The following is a 17,163-nucleotide window of genomic DNA, read 5'->3' on the forward strand; positions in this document are numbered from 1 at the left end:
TTCCCCTTCGCCGTGTAGATGGCAACCGCTGTGGGGTTGGCCAGCGCGACGCCGTGGCCGATGGCGCCGATCCGCCACGGACACTACCTCCACCACCCCGGCGCTGGGCACACACGTACGCGGCGCACTCCGTGGCGTCGGTGGGCTAGAAGAAGAACGGCGCACGCGAATGACGCTCACCTCTCCCGTGCTGGCACCTGCTCGTGGGGGCGGAGGTGGAGCGGCGGCTTGCGCGTGAGCGCGGCAAGGCCGTGCACCACCACCATGGCGCGCGAGCGTGGAGCGGCCGTGCTCACCCGCGGCGGCCTGCCACAATAGAGGAGCGCATCGGGCGCGGTGGACATGCACGCCATGGCCACCTGCAGCAGCGCCACCATCTCCTCCATGGCAGTGGATGTTCTTCGTCTGTACCAGGTCCGCAGACTCTGCGTAAGCTGAGATGACGCTTGCCATTGTTGCAGAATCTAGACGCACTAATTCTGCAATCATTTGCTTAAACAACTGATAACAGATGTGCCATGGTCACAGCATTAGGCTGTGCTTCACTGGTCACCAGCATGGCAGCATCTCAGAACGACACGGTTGTTCATCTCTGCAGCGCGCCGAACTCTGCCTCCACCGTGAGTCCGCGACCACGTCTCTGCAGCGCATATACACGGAAACGAACGCGTTCTGCACGACGACCGACACCCAGCCTTAGCGGTTCGCCAGCGACGAACCACGGCCGCGGCACGACGATGATTTTGGACTTGGCAGACAGCCACGACACCGGCCGGACGCCCATTGACAGGTGGTGGCGATGGTGACGCCGGCTGGCACCGCGCGGCGACCGCCACCGTGCACCCGCCTCGTCGGTCCTGGGATGTTCGCCGACGACCACGGGTCTACCGTGCACCTGCTCGACGGCCATGGCTACCTTGGCTCGTTCCACTTCGGCGCTGATGGCGCGGCACCATACTCCGCACGGTACGTGGAGACGACGACGAAGCGGGAGGAGCACGACGCGGGCGGCGCATCGTGGTTGTTCACGCACCGGGGCCCCTTCTCGGTGCTGCGCTGGGGGCGGTTGCGTGCTCTGCCTGGGGCGACTGCGTGCTCTGCCTCTGGGAGGGTGGCGTTCCGTACGAGCTGGTGGCGGCGAAGGGGCGCCTCGTGGCCAACCCCACGGCGGTCGCCATCTACACGGCGAAGGGGCGCGGCGAGGCGGAAGGTCCGAGGCACGACGATGCGAGCACGGCGGGTCATCCGTGGGCGGGTCGGTCTGACGGAGGAGACGGGAACTCGACGCCCGTATGCAATCCGGTAGAATACGTGCCTGACAGTGGGCCCTTATACACTGCAGACGTAGAAAATGGTATAGATGGAGAAGAATTGAAATTATAATGGCCGATGTTCAAATAGGTGAATTGTAACGGCGTTTCTCCAGACTCGAAGAATTGTAATGGCATGTGTAAAAAAAATCCCTATAAAAAAAGAGAGTTTTACCTGTGTACCATTAAAAAAATGGCCCTTACCTACAGGCTACTAAAAAGTTTAGGCGCACCCAGGTGTCATACACGTAACTTTTTTTTCCTCCTAGACCATTCCATCCACCTCCCATCCAATTTTCACCGTTTAGCTACCTTGACGTGTGGGCCCGGTCAGTGAAGATGTCCAAACTACCCCTCTCTCTCCCAATACCTCTGCACGTCCGCCTGCCCCTCTCCATGCTTGCCGTGCGCTCGCCCAAGTGGCGGTGGCTGGGGCGCGCGTCGGGCGGTGGCTGGGCTCGCGCTCGCCCAAGGAGCGCCGTGAGCAAATCCGGCGGAGGGGATGAGCGGGGTCGATGGCGGAGGGGATGAGCGGGGTCGATGGCGGAGGGGATGAGATGGCCGACGACGGCGCTGTGCTAGAGAGGGGCGAGGCGAAGCTAGGGCAGGGATGGAGCAGGCCGGGCGAGGCCGGGAAGGGCGATGGCGTCGCGTGGACGGTATGGTGCAGGGTGAGGCCTGGCCGTCGCGAAGGGAGCTAGCGCAGGGGCGGTGTTGCGAGGCCGTGCAGCGTGGCCGTCGTTCCTCGCGGCGCCGGGCTTCGTGCTGCTGTTGGAGCTTGCCGTCCCGTGGCCGGCTCCTAGCCGCGCAGCCTTCCTCCCGCTCTGCGTGTTCCTCGGCGTCGCGCTCTCGGTGAAGGCGCTGCCCGTGCTCGCCTGCATCTAGCTCAGACTCGTCGTCGGCATGCCGTTCGGTGCGCGGGCCCAAGGGCACCCCGCTCGCCTTGGTCTACATCCTCGCGTCGGGGGCCGCCTTCGGCGTTGTCGTGGCCTGCGCCCTGGTAGCAGGCGCGGTATAGGCGGGCGCTCGCAGCGCAGCGCCGTACCTGCAACAGCAGCTCCTCATCCCGCCCGGGATTCTCGGCGCAGCGAAGACCTTGCAGCAACCCGGCGAAGATCGTGGCCGGGGTCACTGACAGCTTGCGCCGTGCACATACACCTCGACGAATGACAACTGGATGGTCTCCCTTGAGAAGGCGAACACCTGTTCCTAGTTGTGCGAAGGGACAGCCAGCGTCACGCCGCGGTAGTTGCTGAGCTTGACCTCCCGCTCGATGTCGCCCGAGGGGTGGGCGCCGTCGTAGGAGCTGCCGAGGCCACCGTCTCCGATGCGGTGGACGCCGCGTGGGCCCTCGACAAGTGTGGCACCGAGGCGTCCGAGCCGCTCGTGGTGGCCGCGCTGGGCCACCGCCGGGAACGTCGCCTCGTCGATGCCCCGCTGGCCCGCTCCATGTCATGGCCGTGGCGCGGCAGTGGACACAGGCATCGTGCGGGTGCAGAAGTAGATGGCGAGCGCGACGGTGGTGATCACAAGGAGGATCGCTGGACACGACGACGCCGTAGCCGAACCCACTGATGCCGCTGGACACGAATATGCCGTGCGCGCCGTCGACGCCCGGAGGCGAGCTCGTTGCTGTTTTTTTCAGATTTTTTATTTGTCACTAGAAATGTTATTGTCATGTTTTTTATTTTCAAATTTTTTTAAGATTTTGTTGAATTATGTAAGATGGATTGTAAATTTGTGCAAGTTTGAGATGCAAGTTAACGTGAGTGAGTGACTCTGCTAGCTATCTTCTCAGTCGTCTACTCTTCTGGCTAGCGGACTACGTGGAGGGCTCACGGGTCAGTGGCCTAAGGCATGCAGGGCTCACATGTCAGTGGCATGCGCATCAGCAGCCGGAGTCCACGTTCAGGTTCTGCAGAAGTCAGTGGCACAAGAGGAACGACAAATTTTTGCGTGGTGCTCAGAACTAAGGTCAGTTTGGACTTTTTATGCAGCAGTTTGACACCGTTAGAGATGAAAGTGGACGGAATGATTTGAAAGGCAAAAAAAACTTACGTGCATGGCACCTAGATGCGCCCAAACTTTTTAGTGGCCTGCAGGTAAGGGCCATCTTTTTTAATGGTACACAGCTAAAACTCTCATAAAAAAAACCTTCGATGCTTGTAGCATATCCGGAAAAAAGGGAGTGAGCGGCCCTGAATCTGCCATTTTCTTCTCTCTCGCGGTCTCGCCTGCTCTCTCTCTCTCTCCCCCTCTCTCGTGCCCTTTCTTTCCCGCGGCGACGACTGCGCAAGCGCCGCCGACTCCCTACTCCAGGTGCCGGTCTTCGTCGGGCTCTCCGCCGGCAACGTGCGTCCACCAGGAGGTATGCCCACCCCTCCTCTCTCTCCCCTTCCCTTCCCTTCCTACTGTGCGAGACCGAGCACCCAAACCCTAGCGCAAGCCATCCGTGTTCGGATCTGATCTAATCGCCGCGTGCGTGCCCCCCCGCAGGCCGGCTATGGCCACCTTCGAGTTGTACCGGAGGTCCACCATCGGCATGTGCCTCACCGAGACGCTCGACGAGATGGTCTCCAACGGCACCCTCAGCCCGGAGCTCGCCATCCAGGTCCTCATCCAGTTCGACAAGGTGGAAATGCTCCTCGTCTAATTTTATCTCGGTGTGTGGTTTCCCAACGGCAAATCTAGTCATTGATATTTGCCCTTCTGTGCTGTTCGTCTAGTCCATGACGGATGCTCTGGAGAACCAAGTCAAGAGCAAGGTTAACATCAAGGTATGATATGATTTTCTTCCCTCTTTCGTGCACTAGTGGTTTATCAAGTGGTTCTTTCACCGTACACAACTTCACACGTTCCTTTGGGTTGAGAGGGAATAAATTTGGGTTCTAGACTAGTAATTAATGTAACACGATGCAAAAAGCACATGGCGTCATGTCCAGGCCAGTGCAAGGATTCACACTTGCTATTGTAGCATACGACTAACCTTGAATCTGTGTACTGTAGCTGATTTCGTGGCAGTTTGTCATTTGTATGCTTCAAGATTGTTTTGCAGTTAGTATCAAGTAGTATTTTGTCTGATTACATAGTTATATCCTTTCAAGGCATGATTCATATTGTCAACTTGAAAGCTAGACCAATTTGTGCTTTGAGTATGTGACACGTGGCATAAGTAGCCGTAAATATGATGAGATGGAATGGTAACCATGATTTAGAAAACAAGGAAATAAAGTACCTTGTGAATAGGGATCTAGCCTTTAAATGCTTTATTTCCCCTGCTTGGCCTGCTTAATAGACAAACTAGTAAAGTGGATTCTGGGATGATCCATGTCAACACTTCCTTTAGCCAAATTAATCTTCTGAAATGAAACTTTACGCTAACAGTAGGGTCAAATGCCTTCTATTGTCATTGTTAGATAGCTGACCCTTTGTGTGGCAAGAGTAATGAGAATTTGAATCCCGTTTTCCTGTGTCCAATTGTAGTTCTCTCTTATGCAAAACTATTGAGGTTGGCACCTGGGCTTATCTGGAGTATGGATAACAAAAGGCTATGATGCTCCTATGGATGACATGTTCTTAATGGAGAACATGAATTAACATGCTTGAAAACGCTGAACATGCTAGGTGGTGTGCAGATGCACACCTGATCTGGAGACATCACAGGTCACAGCAACTTGGCTGCCCTTCCAGTTCACATGTTGCTGGTGCCCAACCATGTGAACCATTCATGTTTCAGCTGCTGTCCCCTCCCTGAACCTGTCTCTGCCCCTCATATTTTTAGGATTTGCAGACCCCAAAGTTTTAGAAGATCTCATAGGTGGAAAAGTAGGTCAATAGTACCTTTATGCATTTCCAAAATGACCAGCATATGGTTTCTGCAACAATCCTGGCAATTTTCTCTTCTTGATTGCTGCTTGACCAGACCTCAGTCTTGCATGTTTGAACTTCGATTGCTAACTTTTCCTGCTTGCAGTAGGCAATTTTCATCACTACTTGTAAAATCTATATATTAACCTCGCTCCTTTATCTTGATGCCTATAAATATGTGATGGATGTAACTGCTATCTTTATGATAATGGGCTTAGTTAATAACATGCAGAACTTGTGATGCATGGGATGTGAAACCTTTTTGCCTAATAAGTAATAACTCCACACTAAAATGCAGTTTTGGAAGGAATTGTATCTATATCATATATCCTGAGTGCTTTGATGTCTGTCCAGGAAGGGAATGTAATGCGTCAGTTTCATCTTTTTGTTTTGCATTGATAGTTGGTGGAAGTGGAACTGTGCTGGTGTTTGGGGGTTTGTGCCTAATAAGTACTTTGGTTGCTGTTGTTTTGGTCACTGTACATGTTAAGCCCTGCATTAGCGTTTCTCTGTTCTGGTTTTAGATGAGTAGGTAATAGATTCAGGTTTTCCTGTTGTGGAAAAAAATGTAATTGAAAATGGCATCAATGCATTTCTTTTAAAAAAAATAAAATAATCTGCCAATGGAACTTGAGAAACCATGCACTTCTCCAGTAAGTATTGTGATGAGAAGTGCATGAGAGGCTCTAATGATTTTGACGGTCCCCATTCCCCAGCTTGTAATACTGGCAGTTTGCGACTAAATGCAGCTCTGGTTGAGACCTGGGGCTTGTTCTCATTGACATGTTTGCCATTGCATTTGTACTTCACTTTTAGCTTTTCTCAGCCACTGATGCCCGGTCTCTTGTATTTTCAGGGCCATCTGCACACGTACAGGTTCTGTGACAATGTGTGGACCTTCATCTTGACAGACGCAAGTTTGAAGAATGAGGAGACAACAGAGCAGGTGGGCAAGGTGAAGATTGTGGCATGCGATTCCAAATTGCTCGGACAATAGACTTGCGTACCTCAAGTGTGGTGTGGTCTGTCTGGGCATCAGTCGTACTCTTCCGCCACATGCCTAGCTACTGCCCGAACTGGACTCCACTGCAGCATTTTCATTGCCTTTTTCGTACTGTATGTGTATCTTGTATACAATCTGTTGCTGTTATACTGGCCAGAGTATGGCATGGTATGACAGCAAGCAGCTGCAAACTTGTTTTACTACTTGGTAGCGCCTGTGTAACAATTTTCTGACTCGCTCTTGCTTGATGTGTTGCTGATACTAATACGGCACTGTAATTGACGAAATGACTAAAGGAAGAGTAAGTAGTAGATGTTCAGGCCGTCTCTGATGACTCTTATCCTGCATGTGACATGGAACAGTATCTCCGAAGCTTATTATCCACTTGGTCATGTTGGGTTGGTTGACAACAACAGCATAAGATTGTTGGATTTGTCTCTTGGTATGTTTTTTATTTCTGTCTCTGTTTAGCAGATCCATAACATTCACCAATCCAATCTGCCTGTCGGATTTAGCAGAACAATACTCACTAATCCAAACATATATAACATTCAGAGTTTGATTTCTGTCTCTGTTTTGGCAAACCAACCATAACATTCACGAATCCAAAGGCAAGGCCAGTAGGCCACGCGCATACACAGACAGCAGTATATGAGAAAAATAGTGGTGGTGTTTCTAGATGTACAGTACAGCGGCAGCAATGCACTAAGGCATGGAAAGCAGTTTGTACATATACATCAGGTGTCCAGTGTATGTATTGAAAATCCCAATGCTGCATGCCTGCCTTGTAGCCTGGTAGTATGCATTTTTTTGTAGTTGTATGGTTGGTTGATTCATCTCTCTCCTCGCTGTTCGGGTGTGAGACCTCCTTTGCCACAGGTTGGGCAGCTCTTGAGCCCGAACCCCTGGCAGTCAAAGCACCTGGATGGAGATGGAGATGGAATTCAACTGAACATACCAATTTCAATCTGGTACTTGTATATATAATAAATGGCCCCTAGTAGGTAGCTAATGTAATGTAACATGATGGTATTTAAAAAGCCTACTTCCATCTCTCGAAAATGTTGCCGTTCTTCTTGTTCTTGCCGGTTCCCTGCATCATTCAGTTTCATTTCAGTATATCTGTGACCTTGTGTTGCAAAAACAACAAATTATGATAGCATGTAGTATATTCATCCATCTGAGACAGTCTGGTGGATGGAAGGTTCACCATGCATCTATCATACCTTGCACCCTGGGCATTCTACTGCGCCCTTTCCCTTACATGTCTTGCAGGCTGCTGCAGAGACCTGCAGAAAAATGAAAGAAAGAACAAGAGAGATTTCAGACAAGTAGCATGTATCACTGAATTGGTCGGATTCGAAGAACAACAACTAGTGATGTGATGTAAGGCATACGTACATACCGTCAGCCTGCGGGCTCCACGGCCGGACGCCGTCACTGGGGTCGTCCTCCAGCTGCGGCGGCGATCCCCACTACTGAATCTGAATGCCGCTGCCGCTGCACCTGTCCTGCACCTCAAGCCGGTGACCAAGCTGCTGCTTCTGCTGCCAGTGGCAATGGCAAGCTCCATGACAACTAACCTCAACGTGGACTAGCAGCTCCTCTTTGGCCTGCCGTCTGCGAATCGAAGATGGTTAACCTGCAGCAAGACAGCACTGTATCAGGCAGCCCCCTCCTCTCCTCTCCTCTGGCTCTGATGAATGACGATGAAGAAAAAACCAATGCAAGGAAGAAAGAAAGCAACTGATGGTGGAGAGCTTTTGTAGCCACAGAATCAAATTTGCATTGCCTGTAGTTGGTTTTCTATCTGTTGTCTGTATTCAGCATTTTATCCCTTTATTTTATCATCAGGTCCCTCTGCTGGGAGTTTGTATGGTCACAATAGGACGAGGGATAGGCCTCCGTCCCCTCCCTGGAAACACCGCAAGGTGCCAAGGCGGAAAAGAGGGAGAGGGAGAAAGCAGGGCTAGTGTCCGCACGTCTGGCCTCAGCCCCGCGTTTGGACGCAGCTCCGACACCTGCAGCTGCTTCGTATCAGACGCCCCCGCACTCGCATCAGATTCCGTGCCAACAAATCCTGTCCGACCACCCGCGACCGATCCCGCGCCAGTGACCATGTCAGACCATCCACAACTCAATCCCCATCTTGGTTGCGCCCCAGACGTAAAGCCCGCCACGCTCCTTCCCCCGCCACGCCGCGCTCCTCCCCTCGCCGCAACGCCATCCCCGTCGCGCCCTCGTTATCCGCCGCGCTCTGTCTCAGCCACACCCCTTTCCGTGGCCTAACATCTCATCTCCTCTGCAACAACCATCCGACCATTGCAACATATATGCAATATACTATTGAAACATACTTGTATAGTCATTGCAACATCAAGATGAAACACATGAAACATACGTCTAAAACAGATAAAATATTTGGAACATACATTTGCAACATACGTCTAAACCAGATGAAACAAGTGGAACGTACACTTGAAACATACGTGTGTAGCCATTGCAACATATGCAAAATAAGATCGTTTTGCAACATCAAGATGAAACACATGAAACATATAGATGAAACACGTGAAACATATGTATAAAACAATTGAAACACTTGAAAAATATACTTGCAACATACGTATATAGCCATTGCAACATACGCAACATACAGATGAAACACATGGAAATAACGTCTGAAACACACCTGAAACAAAACATGGCGTCGCCGGTAGCCATGGCCTACCTGGTGGGGAACAACGGTAGCCAGCAAGCGACGCTCGGTGCAGTGGAGAGAGAGGATGGCAGCAGGTAAGCGGCTGGGCGTGGTGCGCTGCGTGGGAGCAGTCGTCGTGGACCACGCCGCGTCGGCTCGAAGAACTCGACGACGAGTGGTGAGTGGCGGTAGGGAGATAGGAAAGCAGTCGGCGACACTCGGGCGTGGTGTAGCACGCCGCTACATTACGGGTGCGCGTGGTGTGGGCGCTGCAGCGCAGTCGTGGTGGAGCAAGCCACGGCAATGCAGGCGCGGAGGGTTGGTTCGAGAATGGATGGGGAAACAACAGCCATTCGAGAAGAAGGTGAGAGCGGTGATTTTTTATTTTTATTTTCGTGCAGATGGTAGTGTTTTATGTTGGGCCGTTCGAGCATCAAGGTCCACCATCGTGCGTCCAGACAAAATAGACGCACTACGCACAACATTTATCAGAAAAAAGGAGAGAAAGAAATAACAAACCTAGGTCCAAAACCCTAGAGCCTTTTCCCTGTGTGCCATTATGAAAGATGCTCCATTCCTACATGCCACCAAAAAGTTCACACGAACCCTGGTGCCATGACGCTAAACTCTTTTGTCCAACACGTCATTCCGTCCAGTTTTGCTCCTAACGGTAGGTAACGACGCAGCCAAATGACTTAGATGCCTTTAGGCTTGAGAGGCTCTGTGAACTAGTTGGTTTGCTTCTGTGTCATTCCCAAGCCAGCCCCAGGCCGAGCATTTTGGTGCCAAAGCCAGGGTTGTTGGCGCCAATTGAGCCCCTGGGCTTCTCCTCCTATATATAGGTCCTCAGCCCTATCCGTCGCGAAACGGGAGCTCCTCCTCTTGCTTTGTATGCTATTTTGAAGAAGTAGGTGCCTATGTATGTGTGAGTAGTCATGGATGAATGGATGCATGGATGGATGGACGAATGAATGAATTAATGTTAAATGATGAATATGAAGATTGTTCATTTGTCCAGAATGCAACAAAATGTGAGAACAATATAACAATAATTAGAATATTGCAACAGTAAACAAACATTCATCACATAACAGCAGCTACCTTATTGTTTTTCATCACAAAGGTTTCATGGCACCAACATGTCACCAACATTCATCACATAGTAGCTAAGTTATTGGTTTTCATCTACAGCTAAGTACTGTCATACCATCACAGAACATTCATCACAGAGCAAAAGAACAGTCGTGCCATCACATAGCAGGTGTTTTTCCAGAACCACATCACCAAAAGAACATTGAGCAGGCACCTTTCACTGTAGCTGGAGCTTCTTCTTGCTTCTGGTACGTGAAGCAGGGCTGCCTGGGCTGGATGGGCTAGCTGCTGCAACATGGAGCTTCTTTGGTGTAAGCTTCTTCTTGATCCCTATCTTCCTCCTTGGTGAAGTCTGGGGCAGCACAGTCTCTAGTGGCTCTGTCTCTATTGTAATGGAGTCTTTATGGAAACGGGCTAGGTGCACAGTTGGATTGGAACTAGGTCATTGAAACCAATTCTAGACATTGTGGCAAAAAAGCAGAGTGTGCTTTAGCATTAGCAGTCATAATAGAAGTGTTGTGATCAATTGAAGAGCTGGTAAACATACCTATTAGCAGTCATTGAAGTAGTGGTGGTAGCTGCCCCCTTGCTCTTCTTAGCACCAGAAGAAGAAGAAGATTTCCTCTTCCTTTTCTTATGTGTAGCATTGACCACTACCTCATTATGTGGGAACACCATCTGGGATAGAGTAGCAACCTCAATGCTAGTCTCCATGAACCACACTCAATTCTCATTGGTTTCTAAGTCAATTACACCAACAGCTATTGGATACATCCAGTTGTGCCCATCTACTGCACAAGCAATGCACAACTGTCCCATAAATCTTTCTGTTAAAAATGTGCTATCTAATTCAATATATGGTCTATAGCCTCTAAGAAATCCATCAACACATGGTTTCAATGCAAAGAATAGCCTATTGAACTTGATCTTATTGTTGATGGTGTGATTATCAATGACAAGAAATGATTCAGGACTTGATTCTTCTAACTCGGCCTTAAGCCTATACAAGTTATCAAAACTTTTGTTCCAAGGCCCATAAATCTTATCCATGGTAAGATTTTTACCTTTATACAGTCTTTTGTAGAGCACCACAATTTTGTGTGCATCCTTCAACCTCCTTTGAGCACCTAGAGTTTCATCTTCCTTCAGCCAATTAATCACCTAACTGCACACCTAGAACTGTGTTACCCCTACACAAATTTCTTGCCTCCTAGTGCTCTGACACTCATGAGGGTAAGGGTTCCTTTTCACCTGCAAAACAGTCAAGTAATGCACTTATTACAAGCCACACAATACAAGAAAAACAGGGAGCAGTCAATGAAAACAATGTACTAACATATTACCTTAATAGTGTGCCCATCCCTTAGAGTTGAGGCATGAAGTCTCCAACTATAGCCCTCACTCTGCTGTGAGCAGTTCACCCTATATCACTCTTCTCAATGCCATAGTTGAACTCATGTTTAACATCATGAGTAGCTAAAGCAATCTTAAAAGCATCCATGTTTGAATACACTGTTCCTACTAACATAGGAGGGTCCTTCTTGTCATAATCAACATCAGGCATATGTTCAGGCTCTCTATCTTTAACCATATCATCTATGTCTTCTACTTCATCATCAGAGGATTCATCATCAGACTGTCTCAGAGGATTTATCAACACCAGAACTCTCACCTTCCCATTCTTTACTCCCACCTTGGCTCTGAGGATTAGGAGGAGGTGGGGGTATTGGAGACCAAGGTCAATATACAATCCTTTCTCATCAACACCCACATGCTCATTCATTGGGTTTGGGTTGGCCAGGTATTTAGGTTCAGTAGATTGAGTGTGTGTGGCATGGCTTGGTTCTGCTAAGCTTGGACAAGCAATTGAAAGGGTGAATGTGGGTTCAACAGAGTTTACAGTGCTACCAAAATCCCAATCAGGAATCACAGGGGGCTCACTACTTGGGCTATGATATACAACAGTCAACAAGCAACATTTAGAAGCCTTATGTTTTGCAAACATTTCAACCAAATCTTGGTCAGTGCAGACTTGGATGTTCACTTTACTATCCATGCAGAAATAAAACAATCTCACTATGTCACCGTAGTTACGAGAATACTTGTTGACAACTTCAGCAACCAGGTCTGTGAAGTTAGTGCGGTCAGCATCCACAACTTTGTTCAATGAAAACCACCGCGCACGAGAATTGGGAGCAACAATCCAGATTTCTAAGTTGTAGCTACTTTCTGCGTCCATCCTACAGATGAACAAGGAGCACGCAATCAACACTACAAACACGGGGCACAAACGCAGGGCACTAAATACCAATCAACACTACAAACACGGGGCATCATGAAACCAAGGGGGAAGCAGTGAACTCACTCGTCCGGAAGCCAATCCGGTCGCTCGCCACGCCCTTGTTCCCCGCCATGCTACGCCTATCCTCTGGATCTACGGTCGAATCCACGCTCCACTACCCCATGCGCCGCCACAAGCATGGGGGATTTGTCGTCTTTTCTCCCAGCCGCCGCTACAGCCTCGGCCACCGGATCCACCGCCGCTAGGGTTAGGGAACTGAGGGAGTCAAGCAAGAAGAGAGAGTGAGAGACTGAAGGAGATACCGGTCAAAATCGGTCAACACAGCCTCCACATATGCCCGTGACTAAAAGGGCAACATGGACATTTTTCCTGCCCAGTGTCACATGTATGAGCTGCCAAACGGTCAAAACCAAACAGAATGGAGACAGACAGGGCGTTCGGCTGGTAGCCTTTGGGCTGATTTTGGATGGTTTTGGATGATTGAATAGTATTCTGTGAGAGGGAACAAGCTGAAACAAGCAGGAACAAGCCGGGACATGACCAGCCGAACGCCATCAGAAAGACGTGTTGCATAAAAGAGTTTAGCGTTATGACACCAGAGCCCGTGTGAACTTTTTATTGTCATGCAGAAATTGGACATCTTTTCAGGGGGGAAAAGGCTCAAAACCCTACCCACCGCTAATCTCCGGCCCCGCACCGCACTGCTAATTCCTCTCACCCCCGCGCCGCTTCTGGCCTGGCCGCGTCGGCGCCGCCACCGAGCCTGTCGCTCCTCCCTCCTCCTTCCAACCCCGCGCCCCCGCCCGCGCCATCGTCACAACCGCTGAGGAAACTGTCTCACCCCAGCATTATCGATTCCTCAAATCCAGCCAACTATACCCAAACCCCCCCGCCGCCGCGCTTTGTGAGGCCGCCCGCGACTCTTCCCAACCCGTCTCCCCGCCCGGCCGGTCGCCGTGATCCTTCCACAACCATGACGATGGTCCCCCTCGATCCCTCGTCCAAGCCCACCTCGCAGCGTCGCATCGCGGAGGGCGACACCGTGGTGGTGTACGAGCACCACGACGCGATGCGCGCCGTCGCGGTGCGCCCCGGCGGCGTGCTCCAGAACCGGTTCGGCGTCTTCCGCCACGACGACTGGATCGGCCGCCCCTTCGGATCCAAGGTATTCGGTTGCGGCGGAGGTAGTAATAAGGGCGGCGGCGGCGGCGGAGGCAAGGCCAAGGCAGGCGGCGGTGGGTTCGTGCACCTCCTGGCGCCCAGCCCGGAGCTCTGGACTCTTGTGCTCAGCCACCGCACCCAGATCCTTTACATCGCCGACATCAGCCTCGTCGTCGCCTACCTCGAGCTTGTACCCGGCTGCGTCGTTCTCGAGTCGGGTACGGGAAGTGGATCGCTCACCACTTCGCTGGCACGCGCCGTCGCGCCGCATGGCCGTGTCCACACCTTTGATTTCCACGAGCAGAGGGCCGCCTCAGCTAGGTAAGGAACACTCTGCTTTCTTTTTGTGGCCAAGGCTTTAAATTGGTGTCAAACATCTTAGCCTCTAATAAGGATACATTAGATTTTCGCAACCCTTGTGTCATCAGCATATAATGTATGATTGTCGGATATTACTGATACAATCCCCATAAAGCATGTGAATTAATTTTCCTGGAATACAATAATACCTTACGCACTCATATAGCATAATAAGTGAAATAAAATTTGATCTTCATAGGAGAATAAATTTGGTGAAAATTTTGTGCTTTGTAGTTTTGCTTGAAGAACCAGGGTCCTAAGTGTTGTCAGTTTTGATGACAAATTCAGAACTAATGATAACACATTGAACTTGCACACCTTCCATCAAAGGAGTTAAAGCTGGGTTTGGTGTGAGAAAATTCCATGTAATAAACGTGGAAGACTTCCATGTGCCTCGACATTGAATTTTGTACCTGGAACTGTGGACAGCCCTTAAGCTCTGTGAGGGTTGGGTCTGGTCTTTGCTGAGGCTGCATGAAAGCTAGAACAGCAAAATCCATGCTTCAATATTGAAATCCCTGCAGTACAATTAGTTATTTATAACATCAAAGATGCATAACGGCGTCCATTAAATGCCTCTATAGTATATGGACATGTAGAACTTGGAAGGTTTTATGTAAAAATGTGGTTATAGTAAACAAGTTTTCATAACCTGTGCCTTTGCAGCACGTATAGGACTTAGTGATCCAGCATTTCGCAGCTGTGTTCGAAATGAGATAGACGACGCAAAATACAAGATACAGGAACACCATTTTGTTAGAAGCATTTTAAGGATATCGGTATTGGTGAAGTGCAGCTTATACATGTAGGAAAATTTACTCAAGTGAGGATGCAACAGCAATTTCAGTCCGCACTCTTTCTTTGGGTGGATAGATATCTATGTTAACTCTATAGAAATATGGGTGACAAATTAAAGCTTCTGTTGTAGAAAGAACAGGTTTTTCGAGTATGGGTGACAAATTAAAGCTTCTGTTGTAGAAAGAACAGTTTTTTCGAGGAATATAATGGATTTTTACTTTTTTTTAGTTATTATTTGTGTGCCTGAACTGTGACTAGGGGCTCTTGGTGGGTTTTAACTCTAGCCTACCCCAACTTGCTTGGGACTGACAGGCTTTATTATTGTTGTTGTTAGTTATTATTTGTGCAATTATAGTTTCAGTTCCGTCTGGCAAATAGGGAAGACTTTGAGAAGAATGGCTTGAGCAGCCTCATCACAGTCAATGTGAGGGATGTACAAGGGTTAGGATTCCCAGAGGAACATTGTGGTGCTGCTGATGCTGTCTTCCTGGACTTGCCCCAGCCTTGGCTTGCAATACCATCTGTTGGGTTGATGCTAAAGAAAGACGGTGTTCTATGCTCCTTTTCGCCTTGTATTGAGCAAGTGCAGCGTGCTTGTGAAGCCATGAAAACATGTTTCACAGGTATGGTACATTCTCTTACTATGCTTCATCTAGATAGAATTGATAATGTTTCTTACTTTCGTAAAACATGTTAAAAGAGTAACTTTGATTATTATTATATACTTGCTCCCAGTGTTATTGTAGCATGAAGAGTACTAGCTGCCTAACTGCAGCTTTGTTTCATGAGCATAAATAAATAAAATTTGTGTCCAACAGTAGGTGATTTCATATCATTTTCAAGTGTCCTGAATGGACTACATAATAAGTTCTCCTAAGTCATATTGCATACATTTACCTTACAGAGTCTTACTTATGTTGGTACTAATCGAGGATCTTTTATATGGAACTCCAACACTATTTCACATGCTTTCAAATTGCCTTGCTCAAGGGGCTAACGAAAATCAACCGTGTTTCACAGATATTAGAACCTTTGAGATTCTTCTTCGCACGTATGAAGTACGAGACGTTGCTCTGAAGAGTGTCACCTCTGAGGATGCATGTGTGGGGCCTCTTCCGCAGAAAAGAAGAATGTTGACAGCCCCAGGTGAAAACACAGATTTCCCACAAAGGAGCTCCTCCATTTTGGTTAGGCCATGCAGCACTGCTAAAGGGCACACTGGGTACTTAACCTTTGCAAGGCTTTGCGTGTGATAGGCAAACAGAATCATAGAATAGGTGAGTGTAAGGATTAGCTGATGACAAAAGTTGATAGGAAATTACACTCCAGTTTTTAGGACAGTTGTAGACTGTATGCTTTGATATTAAGTTGTTATATGCTTCCTGAAGATCCAGGTATGGCTGAATGCTGTTGTTTCATCTGCGCAAGGTTTGTGCTCGCCTGTAACTTTATCGTTTCTCTTTTCTGAGAACACTGAAAATTTGCGAGTCATGGAATCACTCTTTTTTTTTCTTTTCCTTTCTTTCCATCTCTCGAAAATGTTGTCGTTCTTGCTGCTGCCCTGCATCATTAATTCACACATCGTTTCATTTTCGAAGCAGCTTCTTCGCAGATTTTGCGGGGGAAGGCTTAACCTCGGTTTTTCCCTTCTCCAGACTCCACTCATGTGGGAGCCTCCGACACTGGGTGTGCCCTGCCCTACATATATATATCTGTGACTGTGTTGCGATGGCAGAGGATACATATATACATATACATGGAAAACAACAAATAATGGTCATCCATCTGGGTCTTTCAAAAATATTCATCCAATCTGAGACAGTCTGATGGATGGTTCAGCATGCATCATACCTTGCACCCTGGGCGTTCTATTCTACTGCTCCCTTTCAAGAGAGAATTCAGAGAAGTAGACACCAGCCATAGCCAGTGGGTCTCTGTGTGCTAACACCAACAAACTGGCTCCTCCATCCATTAGCAATGAACAATGCAATGCAACAGGACAAGTCTCACAGACTTACAGTAAGTTCAGTCCTTCACCCAACAGCTAACACCAACAAACAGGGAGACTTATTATACCATGTGTAGAACCATGACTTAAGTTTTCTTTTATGGGTGTGTGTGTGTGTGTGTGTGTGGGGGGGGGGGGGGGGGGGGGGGGGGGGGGGTGGTGGGAGAGGACAGAGAGAGCATCCCCAGACGAGAGCTGAGAGACAACTCTTTTCTCCCAGACAAAAGGTTTCCTTTATTTTTATTGAAGAAGAAACAAAACAACTGACGGAGGCTACACCCAACTTCGGTGTATTGGGAAGGCATGCCCACTATAGTACACACACTGCTATCAACAAGAGCTAAATCCTGCTCACTAATGCCCTTTTGTTTGGACTTACAGATGCAATGCCTATCATGTTCAGATGCAATATACTAGTAGACAATGTAACCTATGCCCAGATTACCTTGAGAGAGTTTCGAGAAACGTTGATGTTCAGGCTAGAAACTAGTTAATATACATACTCCCTAATATGCAATGCCATCTTGTCCAGCGAAGACCTGCGTGTGTAATATATCTTTA

General features: G+C 48.9%; 3 protein-coding genes across 3 annotated transcripts; 2 read left to right on the plus strand and 1 right to left on the minus strand.

The window, feature by feature from the left end:
• Positions 1-3,492: 3,492 nt before the first annotated feature.
• On the plus strand, positions 3,493-6,506 carry LOC136512171 (transcription initiation factor IIA subunit 2). Its single transcript, XM_066506151.1, has 4 exons — positions 3,493-3,678; positions 3,807-3,942; positions 4,037-4,087; positions 6,034-6,506. The coding sequence occupies exons 2-4, from the start codon at positions 3,814-3,816 to the stop codon at positions 6,172-6,174; spliced, it is 321 nt and encodes a 106-aa protein (XP_066362248.1). The 5' UTR covers positions 3,493-3,678; positions 3,807-3,813; the 3' UTR covers positions 6,175-6,506.
• Positions 6,507-6,690: 184 nt separating this feature from the next.
• Positions 6,691-8,025, minus strand: LOC136512170 (protein PHOTOSYSTEM I ASSEMBLY 2, chloroplastic-like). Its single transcript, XM_066506150.1, has 4 exons — positions 7,586-8,025; positions 7,407-7,469; positions 7,227-7,273; positions 6,691-7,101 (listed from the first exon to the last, which is right to left on the minus strand). Exons 1-4 carry the CDS (start codon positions 7,751-7,753, stop codon positions 7,014-7,016), a joined length of 366 nt encoding a protein of 121 aa, XP_066362247.1. The 5' UTR covers positions 7,754-8,025; the 3' UTR covers positions 6,691-7,013.
• A 4,917-nt stretch (positions 8,026-12,942) lies between these two features.
• Positions 12,943-16,014, plus strand: LOC136509974 (uncharacterized). Its single transcript, XM_066504556.1, has 3 exons — positions 12,943-13,757; positions 14,973-15,217; positions 15,615-16,014. The coding sequence occupies exons 1-3, from the start codon at positions 13,249-13,251 to the stop codon at positions 15,845-15,847; spliced, it is 987 nt and encodes a 328-aa protein (XP_066360653.1). The 5' UTR covers positions 12,943-13,248; the 3' UTR covers positions 15,848-16,014.
• The last annotated feature ends 1,149 nt before the right edge of the window (positions 16,015-17,163 follow it).

This window comes from Miscanthus floridulus, chromosome 16 (genome assembly GCF_019320115.1).
Source record: "Miscanthus floridulus cultivar M001 chromosome 16, ASM1932011v1, whole genome shotgun sequence".
Taxonomy (NCBI): domain Eukaryota; kingdom Viridiplantae; phylum Streptophyta; class Magnoliopsida; order Poales; family Poaceae; genus Miscanthus; species Miscanthus floridulus.

Coding starts and splice junctions, on each gene's coding strand:
- LOC136512170 (XM_066506150.1), bottom strand. CDS start 7,753: ATGGAGCTTGCCATTGCCACTGGCAGCAGAAGCAGCAGCTTGGTCACC. Junction 7,470..7,585: donor GTGGAGCCCGCAGGCTGACG/GTATGTACGTAT, acceptor ATTTTTCTGCAG/GTCTCTGCAGCAGCCTGCAA. Junction 7,102..7,226: donor AACATTTTCGAGAGATGGAA/GTAGGCTTTTTA, acceptor ATCTCCATCCAG/GTGCTTTGACTGCCAGGGGT.
- LOC136509974 (XM_066504556.1), top strand. CDS start 13,249: ATGACGATGGTCCCCCTCGATCCCTCGTCCAAGCCCACCTCGCAGCGT. Junction 13,758..14,972: donor CAGAGGGCCGCCTCAGCTAG/GTAAGGAACACT, acceptor TCTGGCAAATAG/GGAAGACTTTGAGAAGAATG. Junction 15,218..15,614: donor CATGAAAACATGTTTCACAG/GTATGGTACATT, acceptor CGTGTTTCACAG/ATATTAGAACCTTTGAGATT.
- LOC136512171 (XM_066506151.1), top strand. CDS start 3,814: ATGGCCACCTTCGAGTTGTACCGGAGGTCCACCATCGGCATGTGCCTC. Junction 3,943..4,036: donor TCCTCATCCAGTTCGACAAG/GTGGAAATGCTC, acceptor CTGTTCGTCTAG/TCCATGACGGATGCTCTGGA. Junction 4,088..6,033: donor AGAGCAAGGTTAACATCAAG/GTATGATATGAT, acceptor TTGTATTTTCAG/GGCCATCTGCACACGTACAG.